Source organism: Meleagris gallopavo, chromosome 2 (assembly GCF_905368555.1).
Source record: "Meleagris gallopavo chromosome 2, MGAL_WU_HG_1.1, whole genome shotgun sequence".
Taxonomy (NCBI): Eukaryota; Metazoa; Chordata; class Aves; order Galliformes; family Phasianidae; genus Meleagris; species Meleagris gallopavo.
Window position 1 is genome coordinate 31,526,546 of NC_139405.1, and position 16,768 is coordinate 31,543,313.

At 44.1% G+C, this 16,768-nt stretch overlaps 1 protein-coding gene across 2 annotated transcripts in view; it reads right to left on the reverse strand.

Annotated features, from left to right (window-relative positions):
• Positions 1–1,093: 1,093 nt before the first annotated feature.
• VIT (vitrin) overlaps positions 1,094–16,768 on the reverse strand; it is a 29,082-nt gene continuing 13,407 nt past the window's right edge. For both annotated transcript variants that reach the window (XM_010706862.4, XM_085219558.1), the window contains exons 9-18: positions 16,026–16,064; positions 15,873–15,929; positions 15,039–15,101; positions 12,390–12,437; positions 9,564–9,626; positions 7,297–7,444; positions 6,397–6,500; positions 6,068–6,294; positions 4,117–4,630; positions 1,094–3,478 (exon numbers count right to left, since the gene is read on the reverse strand). In XM_010706862.4, coding sequence (XP_010705164.3) covers positions 3,300–3,478; positions 4,117–4,630; positions 6,068–6,294; positions 6,397–6,500; positions 7,297–7,444; positions 9,564–9,626; positions 12,390–12,437; positions 15,039–15,101; positions 15,873–15,929; positions 16,026–16,064 — 1,442 coding nt within the window. In that variant the 3' untranslated portion in view covers positions 1,094–3,299. The remainder of the gene's footprint in view (positions 3,479–4,116; positions 4,631–6,067; positions 6,295–6,396; positions 6,501–7,296; positions 7,445–9,563; positions 9,627–12,389; positions 12,438–15,038; positions 15,102–15,872; positions 15,930–16,025; positions 16,065–16,768) is intronic.

The following is a 16,768-nucleotide window of genomic DNA, read 5'->3' on the forward strand; positions in this document are numbered from 1 at the left end:
GAAAGAGTGTAGGGAGGAGAGAAGCTGCTCTGCCAGCTTGCGGAAGAGCAAATTGAGAAGCTGCCACAGGGAAAGCTGCTGCCTGCTGAAGCAGCAAAGTGGCAGCAGCTGAGAAGTGAGTGGGTGCACGGAATGGGCAATGCCTCCTGCACAGGGTGGCACAGCCACAGCAGAGGTGCCAAGTGTTCCATCTCTGGCCTAGCCATGTAAGACCCTGCTGAGGAAACTGAAATGGGTTGTTACCTTTGCTGAGATAACTGAAAAATGCAGACACCCATGTCGTAAGGAAAGGGTGATCAGAAGCTCCTTTTTGGCTTATATCGAGTGAGAAATTTGGCTCCAGGTCCAACCCTTTGGTGCCCTGTTTTTCTGGATGCCTCAGCCAGGCTGCAGGCCTCACTGCAATGGTCAGGCATCTGATACTGAGTGGCCCAGCGTCGAGTGCTGGGATATCTAAACCCTCTTTTGATTCAGTCCCACATCTAAAAAGAAAAGAGCCTGTGTTTTTCTTTATTTTTCAGCTTCTAAAAGATGTCTGGTTTCAAATAAGACACTGTCTTGCAGGCTTAGCAAAATGTGCGTATATAGTTAAGACCTTTCAGACCAGAAGGCTCTGTTGCAACGACTGATTCCTCTGACAGGGAATTTGCTGTTCCTGCTCCTGCTTGCTCCCTTCTAGGCTTAATTTTTTTTCAGCTGAGCATGTAAAAGAAATGCATCCAAATGTTTGTTTGTCTGTTTGTTTTTTCTCATCTTTGCTTTGTCTTCTAAAGCCTTGTAGAAACATCAGCTGCACTTCAGAAACTACCATGGCATGGACCATATTTGTTGCTTTTTTTTTTTTTTTGTAACTGCATAAATACAAACAGACTTTGTATGCCTTTGGGACATCTTTATTGCAAAAGATATAGCAACTTGTACTGAGAAGCTCAGAACAGCTTGTATATGTTACAAAAGGAGTTCTGCTTTCTCCAAACCAACATAACTCCTCCAAACATTTATGAAGGCTTGTTATCTTTTATTATTATTATTGAGAGACTTCAGATGTGACAAGTGTTTCTGTTGCTATGGAAGGTTTATTGCTATGGGCTGTAGAGGAGCGCATTCTGTGCTGATCCACTTCTGTTGAAGGAAGGCTGCATTGGGACTTCTGAGGCTTATGCTCAAGTTCAATGTGTATGTGTTTAAGGCATCTCAGTTTAGATGAGAGTCGGATTAAAAATTAATTTCAAGGTCATCTCAAGTGAGTAGAATGGCTTGTTAGCATCTGAGCACCACAGGTGTTCTGTAAAGTCAAGATTAATCATTTAGACAACAGCAAACCTTGCCATGCCCTAAGCAAATGTTTGATGAGGAAGATAGCTGTTCAGCCTCTCTGTGGAGAGTGAAAACTTGCTGTTGCTCAAAGTTTTCAGTAGAAATGAAAATGTCTGTCGTAAAGAACACCTGTGGCTCTGGCTGCAGAGCACAAGCACAGTGTGTGGGACCATCTGCAGAGTGCTGCTCTCCTGTGCTGCCAGGGTATGTCCAGTACAGCCATTGATATGCAGTGGCAAGCTGTCTATTAAGAATTAACCTGCAATATTAAGAATATGAAGTCCCCAGTAAATCCAACATAAAACCACCATTTCATCCAGCATGGCTTTAGGAATAGTGGCTGGAGAACTAGCGAAGGAACCCTCACCTGGTTCGTGTCATCACACTGGGGAATTTGTGTTGAATGGGCTGTTTGCACTGATTTGAAGTATGGTAACTTCTCTGGGAATTTGTAATCTACTTCAGTCCCATTTCCAAACAAAGATTTGAAAGATGGTGTCAGTTTTGTTGACAGAAAGGGTTCTCCTTTGGTGGCAGTTTACCCTAATTTTCTTTGTGTGAATGATAACATTAAAAATTTGTGAGTAAGAGAGGAAATGTGAGCTTTAATTCCTTTCAATTTCCTGTTAGTTCCACAAATCTGTCGCAGTGCTGTAACTACCGTAAGGTGCATGAACACACATGCTTGTACTGGCACTGAAACTTCAGCCTTTTCCTTTGGTAATTTCTGCTTAAGGGATATATTATCGTACATGACACCAGATGGAAATCACCAGCAACTGCTGCTTGCTACCTGCCATGCAATGCTTTTGACCTCTGCATGTCACTCCTCCCATTGCTGAGCAGTGCTTTGGCTGCTTCTCCCTAGGCGGAACAGCCACGTACTCTGAATAACTGGGGCTATGTAAAGGCGTGTCTTGAAATCAATCCATACAACAGAAGTCCACACCAAATTCAGAAGAGGGTGCCTGTGAATGCTAGAAATACTGCTTTTCCCAGTGTGTAATATAGAGCTTTAAGATAGTTTCCTCTTAAGCCTTTTTAAAGGCTCTTAAATAATTATCCTCATGCTAAAGTCTGCTGTAAGCTGTTCTAACTGTGCCATGCTTGGTGATAGAGCAGGGGTCTTGGAAACCTTTCAGACAGTGAGCAACTGAAACCCACAGTTTTTACTGAGGGAGCCTCTTCTGCCTCCACAGCTCTCCTGCTTTGCAGAGGCCTTGAGCTGCATCGCAAAAGATGGTGCAAGTGAGCTAAGGGGACAAGGTTTTTTGTTTGTTTGTTTGTTGTTGTTGTTGTTATTTTTTTGTTTTTGTTTTGTTTAAGTACATTTAATGCAGCACTGTGGGAGATGAGATCCAGCTCCTGCATTGGCTGCTTTGCAGATCTGGGGCTTTATGGAGACTGGCAAATAGATGTGGGTCCCACAGCCCAATCCTGGCCATTTGCTGATTTTCTGGTCTCTGGGTTTGGATGAAGCTCAATACTTGAATTCACACTATCTTCCCAGTATGTGCCTGGGATTTCAGGATGTCAGTCCTATCCTGGATTGCGAGCAATGGGCAGTCGGAGGTGCTTCTGTCACAGCAGCAGAGCAGTGTAGCTGCTTCCTTGGGGTTCTGGCCCCTGCAGGAAGCAGGTGGTACATCTTACTTCTTGTGTGTACCCTGAGGTGGGAATCACCTAAGCTGAGGCTCTATACTGTTAACAGCTTTGCAAAAAGCTCCATTTACTCCCTCCTTGATGTCTCCTGCCTGTTATTCTATCCATCCAAATAAGAGTTTCTGAAGCCTGCAGGGGAAAAATCAGTAGCCTACACAGAGCATTATCATACATAAGGACAGAGATGCAATCGACCTCATTAACTGGAAAGTGCCAGAGAAAAATAAGTCCAGTATTTGTTGAGCTCAGAGCTGGCATTGTTCCTGTAGCATTGTGTGTTTTCAACATGACGCCCAAGGATCCTGGCCTGTTCCATTCCATCAGTTCCGTGGCTGTGAGTTAAACTCTGTGCAAATGTTTTGGATGAGTGGATTAACAAATTGGTAGAGGTTGTCAAATTCATCCACAAAGAAGGAGTGCTCCTTATCTGGATCTGTTGCAATGGCTTCCAGTTCATCTTCGGCAGCCCAAGCAACTCCAATAGAGTAAGCTATAACTCCTGGAAAGAAACCCAAGAGATAACGGTGAGCATAAAAGTTTTAATTGCATTACATTTGATTAGTTAAGATCAATACTGCAGGCATAACTACCAGGCCATGAAAAAATTGGCAGTGAATTGCAGTGCTCTCGGTTTTTTTTTTAATAAAATAATAAATAAAATAAATTTTTATTATTTAATAAAATAATTAATAAAATAATAAATAAATAAAATTAAAAAAAAAAAAAAGCATTGTCAAAATGGAAGAAATGCCTGATGTCTGCTGTGGAACTACCCAAGCTCTGGTTGTGGCTCTGAACAACAGCTCCTTGTTTCTGTCTTACAATTGCTCTGGAAAATGTGTGAATATCCTGACTGGAAAGACAAAGGAGGCTTCAAATATTATTAAGACAGTAGAAATCCTCTGCAATCTCATAGGTCTAGCTGCATCTTTCTAGTTCTCTGTTACTTTCAGAAAGTTCCTTATTCAGATATACAACAGATGGTGATCTTGCTTAGCACTTGATGAGACCCCAGAGTGGGTGCTATGCTTCCTTCCTAAGGTTTCATCCAATGCCTTTGCATCACAGCAGAGTGTATTTCTCTGACCCAAATAAATGTGGAGGTATGGAGGAGCAGATAATGATGGTAGAACTTACCGTTTTGGTGAGCTGTAAGGGCTGGCATTCGGACATCATCGTAAGACCTGCCATCCGTAATGAGAATCATGATCTTCCTCTTGTTGGGTTTGGATTTGGTGAAGAGCTGCTCGGAGGCGTAGCTGATGGCTGCCCCTGTGCTTGTTCCACCACTCCAGTAGTTGATCCTTTTGATAGCACTCAGCACATCCTGCTTTGTGCTGTACTTATCGAAGCTGAACTCAAGTCGTTGCTCATACGTGTACTGAATGGCTCCAATACGGGTGTCCGTGTCTGAAATCTCAAACTCCTTGCTGATGTTGGCTACAAACTGGAGGACTGTGCGGAAGTTGCCGGTGCCAACGCTGCTGGAGCCATCGATCACAAAACCGATGTCAGCTGAATTAAGACATGTCTTGCTGCAAACCAGCCGGTCGATATCACAGACCCGCTTCACCAAGGGCTGGACGACCTTGTGGAGGCTGAACCAGCTGGGCACCATGATGGAGTAGAAGCCATTTGTTCTGCACACTGCCTGCAAAACACCACAAGTACGAATGCAGTGGAAATTCAGTCTGCTTGTTTCAACTGGGATTTTAGCTAAACTGTAAATTTAGGCTCCTGGAAAGAGCAATGCTGGAATCTGGAGTGGGCTCTCCTCCAGTTGCCATCTGCTTCCCTGGGAAATGACGTGAACATAACATCACAGATATTTCTCTAGATACTTGCCTCTTCTCTTCCCCTTTTTTAAAGCTGTGGGATAGAGCTGATATTATAGCCATGAAAGAAGTGTAATAACCCGGTTTGCCATCTGTCAAGCTTTTTGAGATAAGTTACACTGTAGAGAAGGCATCCAAATCACAGAGACGCTGTTTGTGTGGCTCCACTTGGAAGCCCCAATATTTGGCAGATGATAACTTCAGCTCCCTCCCTCCCAGGTTTAGGGCAACAAGGATGGATTTCCCTGCTGACAAACCCTCCTGCCTTGAACTGAAACCTGGGGCTGAAGCTGTTTTCTCCTTGGCTGGTCAATCAGAAAAAAAAAAAAAAGAACAAGAAATGTTGATAAAAGTGTAAAAGCCTTTAAAGATTCCCAGTTGTTCTGGCTCTACCAGATAATTAAGGACAGACAGACAAAAACCATGCTGATGTCTGTTTTTATCACCAAATAGTTGTAGGGAGCAGATCTGCAGGAAACTGTTAGAGGATTAGGGGGATTTGGGTGAGTGTAGGTAAAAACTAAGGGGTGGCACGAAGCAGGGAGCACTCTTCCACTTGTGCTCTCTAGCAGGCTCACACAGACTCACTGTAGCTTTGCCATTTTGAAAAATAAATGCAAATCAGCCTATAATCCAATTAAACACTGACCAGAAACAACAGAGTTCTGAAACAGCCTTGAAACTAATGGAAATTATTTCATGGCAGAGCAATGTGGCTCAGGCAGGAATCTGTTCTCTGAAAATAGCAGATAACTCTGCCGTGCTTCCTGAGCCCAAGTGAGTCTGGAACTTGGTAGATGTCTCCTGCCATAACCTTGTGTCACCTTGCCCTGAGACACTATTGAGCAGTGCCAAATGCTAATAGTGCAAGCCTTGCATTCTCTTTTTTTTTTTCTTTCCCTTTTTTTGTGCTTTGTCATGCGGCTGTACATTCAGAAATTCTTGTCTGCAGGTTTATGCCAATGCTTGGTCAGCAAAAAGCCATTTGCTTCATGATGAACCTCAGACCAGAGCTTTACTGTGAGACAAAGTTTGCTCTTAGCAGCTTTCAGACAGGTCACCTTTCTGACTTCAGCACTGCTGCATGGCAGTGTGAGACCTAACAGTCTAAGCAGGACCAGAAGTAACCATGAGTGGTAAGAAGGAAGAGAAATGTCTCATAAGTGTGACTGTGCTTAAGCCCCTGTGCAAAATCACTTGAAAAAGGTAGAGTCCAACGCAAGTGTATAGCCGGAGCCCAGCCCAGTAAGTACCTTGTCCACAAAGTTTGGCTCAATAACATTTTGCTTCTCATTTTGAGCAGCTGCTTCAATAGTGACAAAGAAAATGTTGATGCCTGATTCCCTGGCCAGCCTGGAGGCCTCCTCCACCCTGTCGGTTGGCCACCCATCCACCATTACCACCACCACATTGGGCGCTCCACCTCTGTTTCCATTAGCATCCGAGAAGAAGTTTTTGTTGACAAATGAAAGTGCCTTTCCTGAAATGAAAGAGGAGATTGAGGATAAGTTACAGGGCTGGCAGCACTCCAGGTTCTGAAGCCCTCCCTATGCTGAGGGTGTGCATGCAGCCTGTAACCTACCAACATTGGAAAGTCCACCTTTCTGAGGGATTTTCTCAATGGCGTTTCTTAGATCCTTGGGGCTGGTGTATGTTTTCAGGTTAAATTCTGTGGAAGGGTCATCACTGGCAGATGGAAAGAAACATGAAGCAGTTGTCAGGTTTTTGCCTTACATACAGCGGTACAAAAGCTCCTGGGTGTGAGCAGGAATTGTAGAATTATTAAGGTTGTTTCCAATTTGTAAGATCATCTAGTCCAAACAACCACTCATCCCCACCATGCTCACTAACCATGCCCCTCAGTGCCACATCCACACAGTTCCTGAACAACTCCAGGGATGGTGACTCCACCACCTCCCTGGGCAGCCTGTGCCACTGCCTCACCACTTTCTGAGAAGAAATTCTTCCTAATACCCATCCTGAATTTCCTCTGGCAAGCTTTAACATGCTCCAGCCACACGCATATCTGGTAGTGATGGGAGTGGCTTGTCCCTAACAAATGTGCTGAATGCCTGACTGCTCTCACAGGCTGTGACAGAAAAAGGAGAAGGCAGCAGGCAGGGGTAAGAGACTTTCTCAAAGCAAAGAGTGTAACAGGTTGTGAAGGCAGGTTCACACTGTTCTTTGATATGCTTGTGCCCATTATCCTTTGAGGTTCCTTGCGGGAGAGGAGTGCTGCTCTAGCAGCTCCTGCACAGTGTAACTATAGGTGGAGGTCATAGCATGGAAGCACCAACAGTAATAACAAAAAGAAGTTCCCATGCTGTGTATATGGATGAAAAGATAAATTATCAATGAGGCCACACTAGTGGAATTCTAGAGGGTGTTTCAGTAACAACTATTTCTAAATATTACCATTCTCATTTACAGCAATAATGAAACAGAGCTAGGTTTGTAGCCCAGGTGCAGAAGTGGCCCTTACCCGTACTGCACGATGCCCATCAGAGGTCCAGCGTTGTTGATGCCGAGGGCATGAGCCACATTAATGAGGAACTGCTTTTGGAGCTGGAAGCGGCGTTTACCGATGCTCCAGCTCCCATCCATCAAGAAGGACAAGTCTACCTTGCAGCCTGAGGAGAGACACAAAAGCAGGGAAAATGGTTTTGGTCTTTTTAGTAGGAGTACTTCTTTTGAAGAGCAAAGGCCTAAAAACTCTGCACCTGGTGACTCTTCCAGCTGCATGAGCTCTACTAAAATGCTTTTGATGGTGACGTGGTGGCTGGCCCAGGCTTGTTTTGTCAACAGCCACCCTGAGGTGTACCTGGGCACCTGGGGACAGCCAGTGTGTGGAGCAGGAGGTGGCTGTCATTGCCCCCGTGCTGGGCCTGCTAGTGAGGTGGGGACGGCAGCTCCCACTCACACCGTGTTTGACCTGAGCTTCAGTTGCTCCCAAAGCAGCTGCGTGTTTCACCTGTGTATGTGCAGCAGCAATTTTGGTGTTGCCTGATCTCACTCACTCCATGTTTGACTTGAGCTTCAGTTGTTCCCAATGCAGCTGTGGGTTTCACCTGTGTGTGTACAGCAGCACAATTTTGGTGTTGCTTGACTCAGATAAAAGCTGCATCTGCACTCAAATTCTTCCTGCTAATTACTCAGATGAACCTGATCATTGTGCTTTTGCATGTGCTGCCTGTGGTCCCTACCAGACTGCCTCTACTTCTCCTCATGTTAGTGGTGAAACATTTGTCAGTTGAACCGTGACTAGGAGTGGATCAAAATTTGGCTTAACTGGAGCACTACTGTTTTCTCATGCCGTCTGTATCTCTTGATTTGTCTCTGATGATGCCTCCTACCAATCAGTCCAAAATCATGTGTTTTAATCATTAGATAGCCTGAAGGTGACAAAGTGGCAATTGTTCTTACTGGCTTATGCAACTGTCTCCCATCTCATTACTTTCAATTCTTTCTCCCGTAGCTGTCTGTTTTTTTTAATTCTAATAATGCTGAATTAGAGAAGCGTGACCGAAAAGCATGTTCTTTCACAGCAGAGAGTGAGGCACGGCTGGGAACCCACAACAAATAATACCTCAATTAGGGGCCAAATTTTCCTGAATCTCCTGGCCTTAAAAGGGAAATACCTCATGGGATGTCCACATGCATAGTGGAAGTTTCTTAGCTAAAGGATCTGAGATTTACATGCCTGCTCCAACTTAATTCGCTGCATTTGAATGGTAGAAGTGTTCCTGCACTTGATCAGCAGCAGGACTCTGCTTACGTGTGCTCTGTAGGGAGTTGTACTGAGCTCTGCTTTCCCACAGTGAGTTTGGATCTCCAAGGGCAGGTCCTTCCCCTTTTTTTCTCCTCTCTCTTACTTCTGTGTATTTGACATTTTTTGATGAGATAAAACATTAAGATTTTTAGGTGAAGCAACTGAGGATATAGGAATGCTTGGTTCAGCATTTAAGGTAAAGAGGCCTTGAGACAAAAGTGAGCACTCAGCTGTGGGAGGATGGGCACAGGAGGCCCCGGGGTCAGCAGAAGGGTGAGCCCCTTTGCCAGCGAAACTTCCCTTGAAGAGGTGGATGATCCCATCTCTGCATTTGTGGTTTGCTTTCCCTAACTCCTTGTCTGGGCCCCATTTCAAGATGAGTTAATGGGCAAACCTGACTTTAATTACAAAGGACTTTGCAAGGCTTGCTTTTCAGAGCATATGACATCTGCATCTCCAGATGGAGGGCTCCTCAATGCTCCTTCAGCACCCCAGCCAGGACGCAGAACCTCTCTCCTGACTGCGTCCATTTCTCAGGCGGTTTCTTTCCCTCCCACCCTCTGCATCAGAAAGAGCGCCTGTGCGGCCACAGGAGTGTTTGCAGTCATCAGGGTTTGCTTGCCCATTCCTGGCTGCAGCTCATTGCTTTGTTGTCCTGCACCATCACAACGCCTTGAGAGGAGCCGTGTGTGCCCAGAGCGTGGAGCTGTGCTCACCCTGAAGAGGAGCAGCGAGCAGCCATTGTCCTGACGCCCAGGTAAGCTACATCTTGAAATGCCTTTCTTGGAAAAGCAAAATCAATTGTATCTGTCAGAGCGACTGGCAGAGAGCACTTGTTCATCCTCTGCAGAGAAAAATGTATTCCTTAAGTATCTTTTCTTTAAAAAGTCCTAGTTGCTATTTAATTTGAATCCCTTCTAGTAGCAGGTAATTAAAAAAATGGTACTGTGTAATTATGAGATTAATTTCGATTTACATACTTGGGTTCCCCTGGGAAGTTGCCTCCAGTGGCTTCAGGTTCAGTTCCTCCTTTGAAGCAAAACCTGGAGAAACGGAGGAGAGGAGAGGTGTTGAGGTGTGCTGGGCTGCCCCAGCTCTAGGTGTCTGCAGGGGTGCCTGGAGGGAGCCTCTGGGCTGCTGCTGAGCACCTGTAGTCTGAAGATGCTAAATGTGAGAAGGAAGTGAGGGTGGGTAGCAAATCCTGGCAACTCACCTCTACCGTCTCCATAGCCAGGGCAGCCAGCAGCCCCATTGTGTGAGCACTGCATGTGTAAAGACAGTGGGTGGCCAAGGGTCATCAGCAAAGGGCACTACCAGAATCTGATGGCAGCTGTAACAGCTCTGAGCTTGTGCACCACTTGAGCTGGCTGCCAGAGTTATTAATGACTGAGCCATAATAGTGCAGAAAATATTCAAGAAAACAGGAAATTCCAACTCCCACCAGTCTACCTTCCACTCTATTTACATCTACCAACTCACCTCTCATGGGAATGAGCGCAAGAATACAACTGCTTGGAGCTGTTTCCCCTGCATGATGAAGCTGTGTGCAGTTTTGGGTCAGGAGAGGAGGTTTTGTTGAGGCTGTGTCCTCAAACTGGCGTCAGACCTGGCACCTGATCCCCTGTGCATGGCTGTAGCATGCTGCTGGGACATTACTGGGCAGAAGTCTTGCTTTGGCATCTCACTTCTAAATTCAGCTGCCAGTGAGGGAGATAACTTCTGCGGCAGGGATCAACCATTCCTGTGTGACTGCCCTCTGCCTTTCTCACCCCCAGGCATCTGTCACTGGGTAGGACACTGTGTTGGCTGGGCACTCTGCCGGCCTTGTGAAGGACACTGGGTGCTCCCATATGAACGAGGTAGGAAAAAGGCACTAAGTTTAGCCCCACTTCATTTATGTTCTTTTTTTTTCTTTAAAACCTGAAATACTCAGCAGCTTGTCCTTATGACTGTGTGTACTCCAGTGTAGCCTTTAATCACAGGTGTGTAATTTCCCTCAGTAGCAGACCAAAGCCACATTCCACCTCACAGCACTACGTTCTAACACGTAGTGCTTGGCACCACATACACACTGCATTCCTGCTTACGTTATTGCAGGTCATGAAATAGATGGATTAAAGGCTGTTGTGAGGTTAGATACTAACACGTGCCTCTCGTTTTGGCAAACAGACTTCATGGGGAAGTTAATTCACAGCTATTTCCCTCATGTGTGTGTCTGTGCTCGATAAAATCTGCTGTCCATACCTAAAGCTGCCAAGAGCTCTGTCAGCAGGGCACACCTGAGCACCATGGCACTCCTCATTCTCTGTTCTCAGAGGCTGTGGGTCAGCAAGCTGCTTTGTGCTCACTGTAACAATAAGGTCACCCACCAAATAACCTTCCCCACTAATTGGGGAGGTGGTCAGAATCTGTGGATTTTGCCAGTCCAATTTAAGGTTGTTACTGCCATGGGAATTTGAACTCACTGCATGGGTAGCCTACTCCATGCTAATTAAAGTTCTCTTCACTGATTGTCACAGCCGTCCATGCTGATTAAACTCCCCATTCATTTCAGCAAGACAGTAGTGACTGCATGCACACCAGGAACCATTCCTTTGAAATGACAATCTGAATTCATCAGACTTTATCACGGGGACGCTTCAGATTCTGAGAAACTGTTAATACAACATCCCTTCTCCCACACTCAACTTTTCACTGCATTCAATGCAACTTGTCATTTGCTGTCTCGGGTGCCCCTCTGCACCGCTGGCCCTGTACACTCCGCTGCAGCTTTTTCTAATTAATAACCCACTGAAGGCTGGATAGAAACATGCTCACTCTCTGGCTCAGAGTGCCACCCCTGGAGAAGGGAAATCTGTTCATGTTTGAGATTATGCAAATTTTGACTGAAGAACCACTGCCACTGGATTTGCAAGCTAATGCAAATACGCAGCACTGCTGGTAGCAGCCAGTGGGAGGATTAGTCACACCTCGGCTTTGGGTGTGTGGGGGGATGGTCTTTGCAAGGGCCACCAACATAGCACAGCTCTCTCCAGCAGCAAAACTAGTAATGGAAAAGAGACCTTATACTGGATAGTCCAGCTCCTAGTAAGAGCACGCTGTGATGAACTGCCATATCTTTGCATGGACTTTGCATAGTAGACTTTGCATAGTCTACTTTAAATGTTCTCAAGGAAAGAGATCCCTTAAATACTGAAAGTGTGGGCTGTGCACTTGCAAACTGCACCTGGCTAAGAATTTCTCAAGTCTTGATCTTCTGCCTCTTAAGCCTGCTACAAATGTAAGATTTTTTTCTCACTCACTAGTAGTTCTAAAAATGCCGTCTTCTGACTTTTTAAGGCTAAAACATTAGAAAATTTCAGTAACGTCCACTATTTTTTAATCCACCATTCTCATCTGAATGCCCTTCCTTCTTAAGTATATTTGCATCAGAATAATCTGCCATCTTTTTCATTGATTTCTAGACTGCTTTCCCAGCTGTGGCATTCCCAAAATACCTTCTTATTTAAAAGTGAATTTCAGTAGCTAGAACCTCTTTCCTGCAGTACAACTGCCAATTCTTTGCAGATCTCATCTGTTCTGCTCTCACTTTTGGCAGGAACTTGAGAATGATGAAGGCTCAAAATAATTTTAACTACTAAGATTTAAACAACATACCTCATTTGTCATCTTAAATACCATAATTACTTCTTAGAATGAGATTGTTATCAGCAATGCCATGGGCCTGATGAACAGTGTGAGCTTTCCCTACATGTGATGGAAAACAATAATTCCCAGTCTGATTACCAAATGCTTTAAATATTTACCTGTGTCAAAAAAGCTCAGTCCAGGTTTCCACAAGTCTGTTTCCACTGCTTTCATACATGAAAGAAAAGACAAAGTATTACTGAAAATAATGCAATTACTGGAGACTAAAAAGCTCAATTTAGAGAAGCCAATTTATATAGTGAATCACTATTCATGAGAAGGAGCTAAGGAAATCAGTAAACTTGGAAACCTTTACAGACACATTTCAAGCCACATTTAGCAGGCTTATGTCACTGGCTCCAGAGCTCTCATCTGTTTTATGTCTCAGTATTCCTCTTCAGATCTGCTTTGGTTATGTTCCTCAGAACTGCACTAACACTGAGACAATTATACCAACTTCAGTATACTTTTGCTTTCCCTAGGTTGTTTCCCACTGAAAATCTGTGGTCTACTGATTTCTGTATTGCTTGAACCTGTTCAAACACAAAGAAGGTGTCTAAATCTTGTTCGCAGCTTATCGGGCATGTAAAAACTCCAACCAAATTGATGCTTTCATAAATATGTCCCCAGTTGTTTGTTTTTGGAGCCTGCAGAAGTAGTCCTCCAAAAAGTAATGCTTCCCCAACTAGACTGGTGACTGGCGTCCTCCAGATTACAGCCAATGGGTGAAGCATATATTGGTCTGGAAAAACGAAAAGGGAGCTGTGGGCTTACCAATGTCCTCCAGCCAATGAAACACTGACCTTTCTGTGAGATTGCCACCTCAGTGCAGGCTCCTCTAGCTTATCTGACTACATAACCTCAGAAAAGTCATGCTTTTCAGTAACTCTAGGAAAAGACTGATTTTTTGTCAGTAGAAGCAATGGTGGACTCTTTCTAGATTTCTCTAGAACAACTGACTAGATAACTGTGGGTCCTTCCAAATTCCTGTGTATGGATAATGAGGAAGAGCTGTGTACAACTTCTTTGAGCAGTCTTGCCACGGCTCATGTCCTTTGAAAACTTTCTGTAGTGAGAAGAACTGAATGAAGACAAGCACAAGTGCCGAGGATTTGGGTATCTGGCTGCAGAGATGAAGAATGCACTAATTCTGAGTGATTCATGAATCCAGGCAAAAGCTCTATGCTTGGATGTAGTCCTAGACACATCACAGAGCAAGCTATCAATTAAATGTTCCTTTGAAAGGAAAAAGAGTATTCTTTTAAGTAGCTAGGGCTTTTTCTTTTTTTGCTTGATAATGCCCACAAAAATCAAGGTTGATTTTTAAAATACTACAAGACTGATCTTTAAAAAAATATAAAAAGATCTATAATTGTCAAGGAGTTGGAGGAGGTGGGACCTTCTTGAAAGCAGGCAGGGAGAAGTCAAGCAAACAAATGGTGTGTCAGGATGGGTGTTTTCCAAGCAAATCTTTTTGCTAACCTGAGTTGAATAGAGGAAGCTTCTTGACAGCCCAGCTCAATAGCTGTTGTTTGCTGAGCAGTGTGCACTCGCTTTGCAGGATCAAGAAAAACAGCTCTCCTTTCCAAGAAAGCAAGGAGTTGTCCAGGAATTTCCCTTTGACCGTGAGAAAAATTGGCTGCTTGGAAGCAGCACATTTGAGCTGCCAGGACCCAGGCTGAGAAAAGATCACGGCTTGTAGGGAATACAACAAGTATATGTTTGTGGGATTTTTTTCTCTTGCTCTGTGGCTGCGAAAACAGTTGTTTGTTACAGAATAATTGTGCTTTGCAATTGTCTTGGGAAGTCTTCAGATACGTAAGGTGGGAACAAACTGTGACTGATTTAAACAAGATTCAGCACAGCATTCCTCTGCTCCTCTGGGAAAGATTTGGACAGACTGAGGCTTAGTCAGCACATCACAGGGCTCTTCCCATTTCCCTGCCATACCACGCTCTCCCTCCTGTACATGGTGTAATATAATTCGTGCGCTGCTTTGTTAGGCACTTTTACAGGCAACATGTTTGCTCTGCTGTTCTGCATGGATACATATTGCCCACCTGTTTCCCTTGTGATGGTGGGCACTGGATTTTGACAGGGACAAAGAGGATTGAGAGAAGATAACAATTTAACAATTATGAGATTAAAAAGAAAGAAAAGGCTGTGATATTGGTATGGCCAAAAGAACGTGAGAAAGACAAACATGGATGGAAATGAAGGAACAGAAAGGGACTGAAATAAACAGAAATAGTGTTAAAGCAAAGTAACAGAATAGAGCACTCCTGAGTGCTCTGGGGCCACATGAAGTTGCCAGCAGCCTTCCAGAGTGCCACTGAAAGGGCTGTTTGCTGATGAAGTGGATGGTGAATTGCACAGCTGGGAAAGAAGAAATGCATCAGTGATGTTTCTACCCTCATTGTTAAGACAATCCCCATGTCGCAATCAGCCTGGAGGTTCCTGAGAATGACAGGAACAGCAGAAAATTTAGCTCCACCATAGACCTGATAGATTGCACAGGGCTGGGGTTTTGTTCCTCATTTTGACTAACAAATAAGGTAAATTACAAACACTGTGGTAGAAATTGATTCCCGCAGCCTGAAACAACAGCTCACTAGTGTACGAGCTGTCCACTGACTCTTCATTCTGGAAGTTGCTGGTTGGCCCTTCAGTACACAGAGAATTGGTCTGCAGAGCAGCATATGGGTTAATTTAGGCTTATTAGAACCATGAAAGAAAGCAGAAAACCTGCACCTAGCAGTCTGGCTCACCCAGATGGGCTGGAGACCCGGCAGGCCTGCGGAAGGTGGCAACAGGCTCTTGGCGCTGTATACCTGCACAGTGTGAGAGAGAGAGATGGACGTTAGATGTCATCTGGCCAGGATAGAGAAGCATGATCTCCAGGGATGAGGGGGCACCAAACTACTTTTCTGTATGTGTTTTCAGATCAAATGGAAGATGGATTAAAAAAAGAAAAAAGAAAGAAAGAAAAAACACCACCAACAAATAAGATCCCCCCTCCCCCCCCCCCCAAAAAAAAAAAGAATTTACAAGCTTAGGGAGGGTGGCAAAAGCAGAAGAAAGGAGTCTGAATGTTAGTAGATACTGTAGTTCTCTGGTGCACTGTAGCAACAAGCAGCGGGTCCTGAGATGCTGACCATGCACAGGAGCTGGAAACTGAAAGCAATTGACAGGCTGCCAGAGAAGCTGTGGAGCCCCATCCCTGGAGGCAATGAAGGCCAGGTTGGATGAGGCCCTGGGCAGCCTGAGCTGGTGGTGGGGGCAGCCCTGCCCACAGCAGGGGGTTGGAGCTGGGCGGGCATTAAGGTACCTTCCAACCCAAGTCTTCTGTGATTCTATGATTTCTCTTGAGGTTAGGCCTATGGACCCCAAGACACAAAGTTCTCCTGACATTTTGCATTAGCGAGTATTATAAAGTAGCTATGTAAATAGGTTTAGGATATTGTTCTGAGGACAATTCTAAGTTTAATCATTCCTTTTTTGTTTTTGTTTCTAGAAGTTATGCTATTGCTGTGCAATAACTACAGTAATATCTGCTTTTTAGAGGTGAGTAATGGGGAGAAATAAGAAAAGTGATTGGTTACCTGCATTGGGTCGCAAAATATTCCTGTTACTTGCAGATGTGGAAGTGGCCCTGAATCCTTTGAAAATATTGCATTGGTTAGTAAATAGAACTGAAAGACAATGTTTTCTAGCATTCTAGTAATAAAGATTCAGCTAGTTGGTTCAATAGGTACCTGTATTCAGTCCTCTTCCTTGTGAAGTCTGAACTTGTCCTAAGTGGACATCAAAATGAAGAAGTGTCATTTGTATCTCATGTTTGGTGGAGGACTACTGCTACCTGAATCTTATTTTATTGCTATGAGAGTTAGTTGTTCACAGACAGAAAGCTTTCGTTGATATCCATTTTCAGATGTTAAAACTCTACATTTTAAGTCAGCTTAAAGAAAAATTGCCTTGTTCTGCCTAGAAAGATTAGTTAACATTCACTTCAGTTATGAGTACGACTTTAATCGTCTCTGCTTTGCACTTAGGTTGTTTTTAGTTACTGCTGTGATTTGCTTTCCCTAATAAGTTTTGTTTCTCTATTGCTCAAGCTCATTATCTGTTCTTATTTCTATTTCAATGCCATCCAGTTGTGTGAAGAATGTTAAAAACAAACCAAAACAAAACCCAGACCAGATCACTTTCCGCACAGAGCTTACTATCTGAGACAAGAGCCAGCAAGTAGATACAAGCAAGTAGGCAGACTGTAAATAATGAAACAATAACAAAAACAATGTGGGAGAATTCATGTGTCTGAAATATCTTCATTGCTTTTTTAATGTGATTGTGTTGATACATTAAACTCCCACCGTTCAAAAATACAGAATTCTCAAAGCATTTGCAGATGAAGATTGTCTTCTATCATGCTTTTCTTTTCATTAATTGCTCTTCAGAAGCTTGTTAACATTTCAAAGCCTGCTGAAATTAGTAGGAA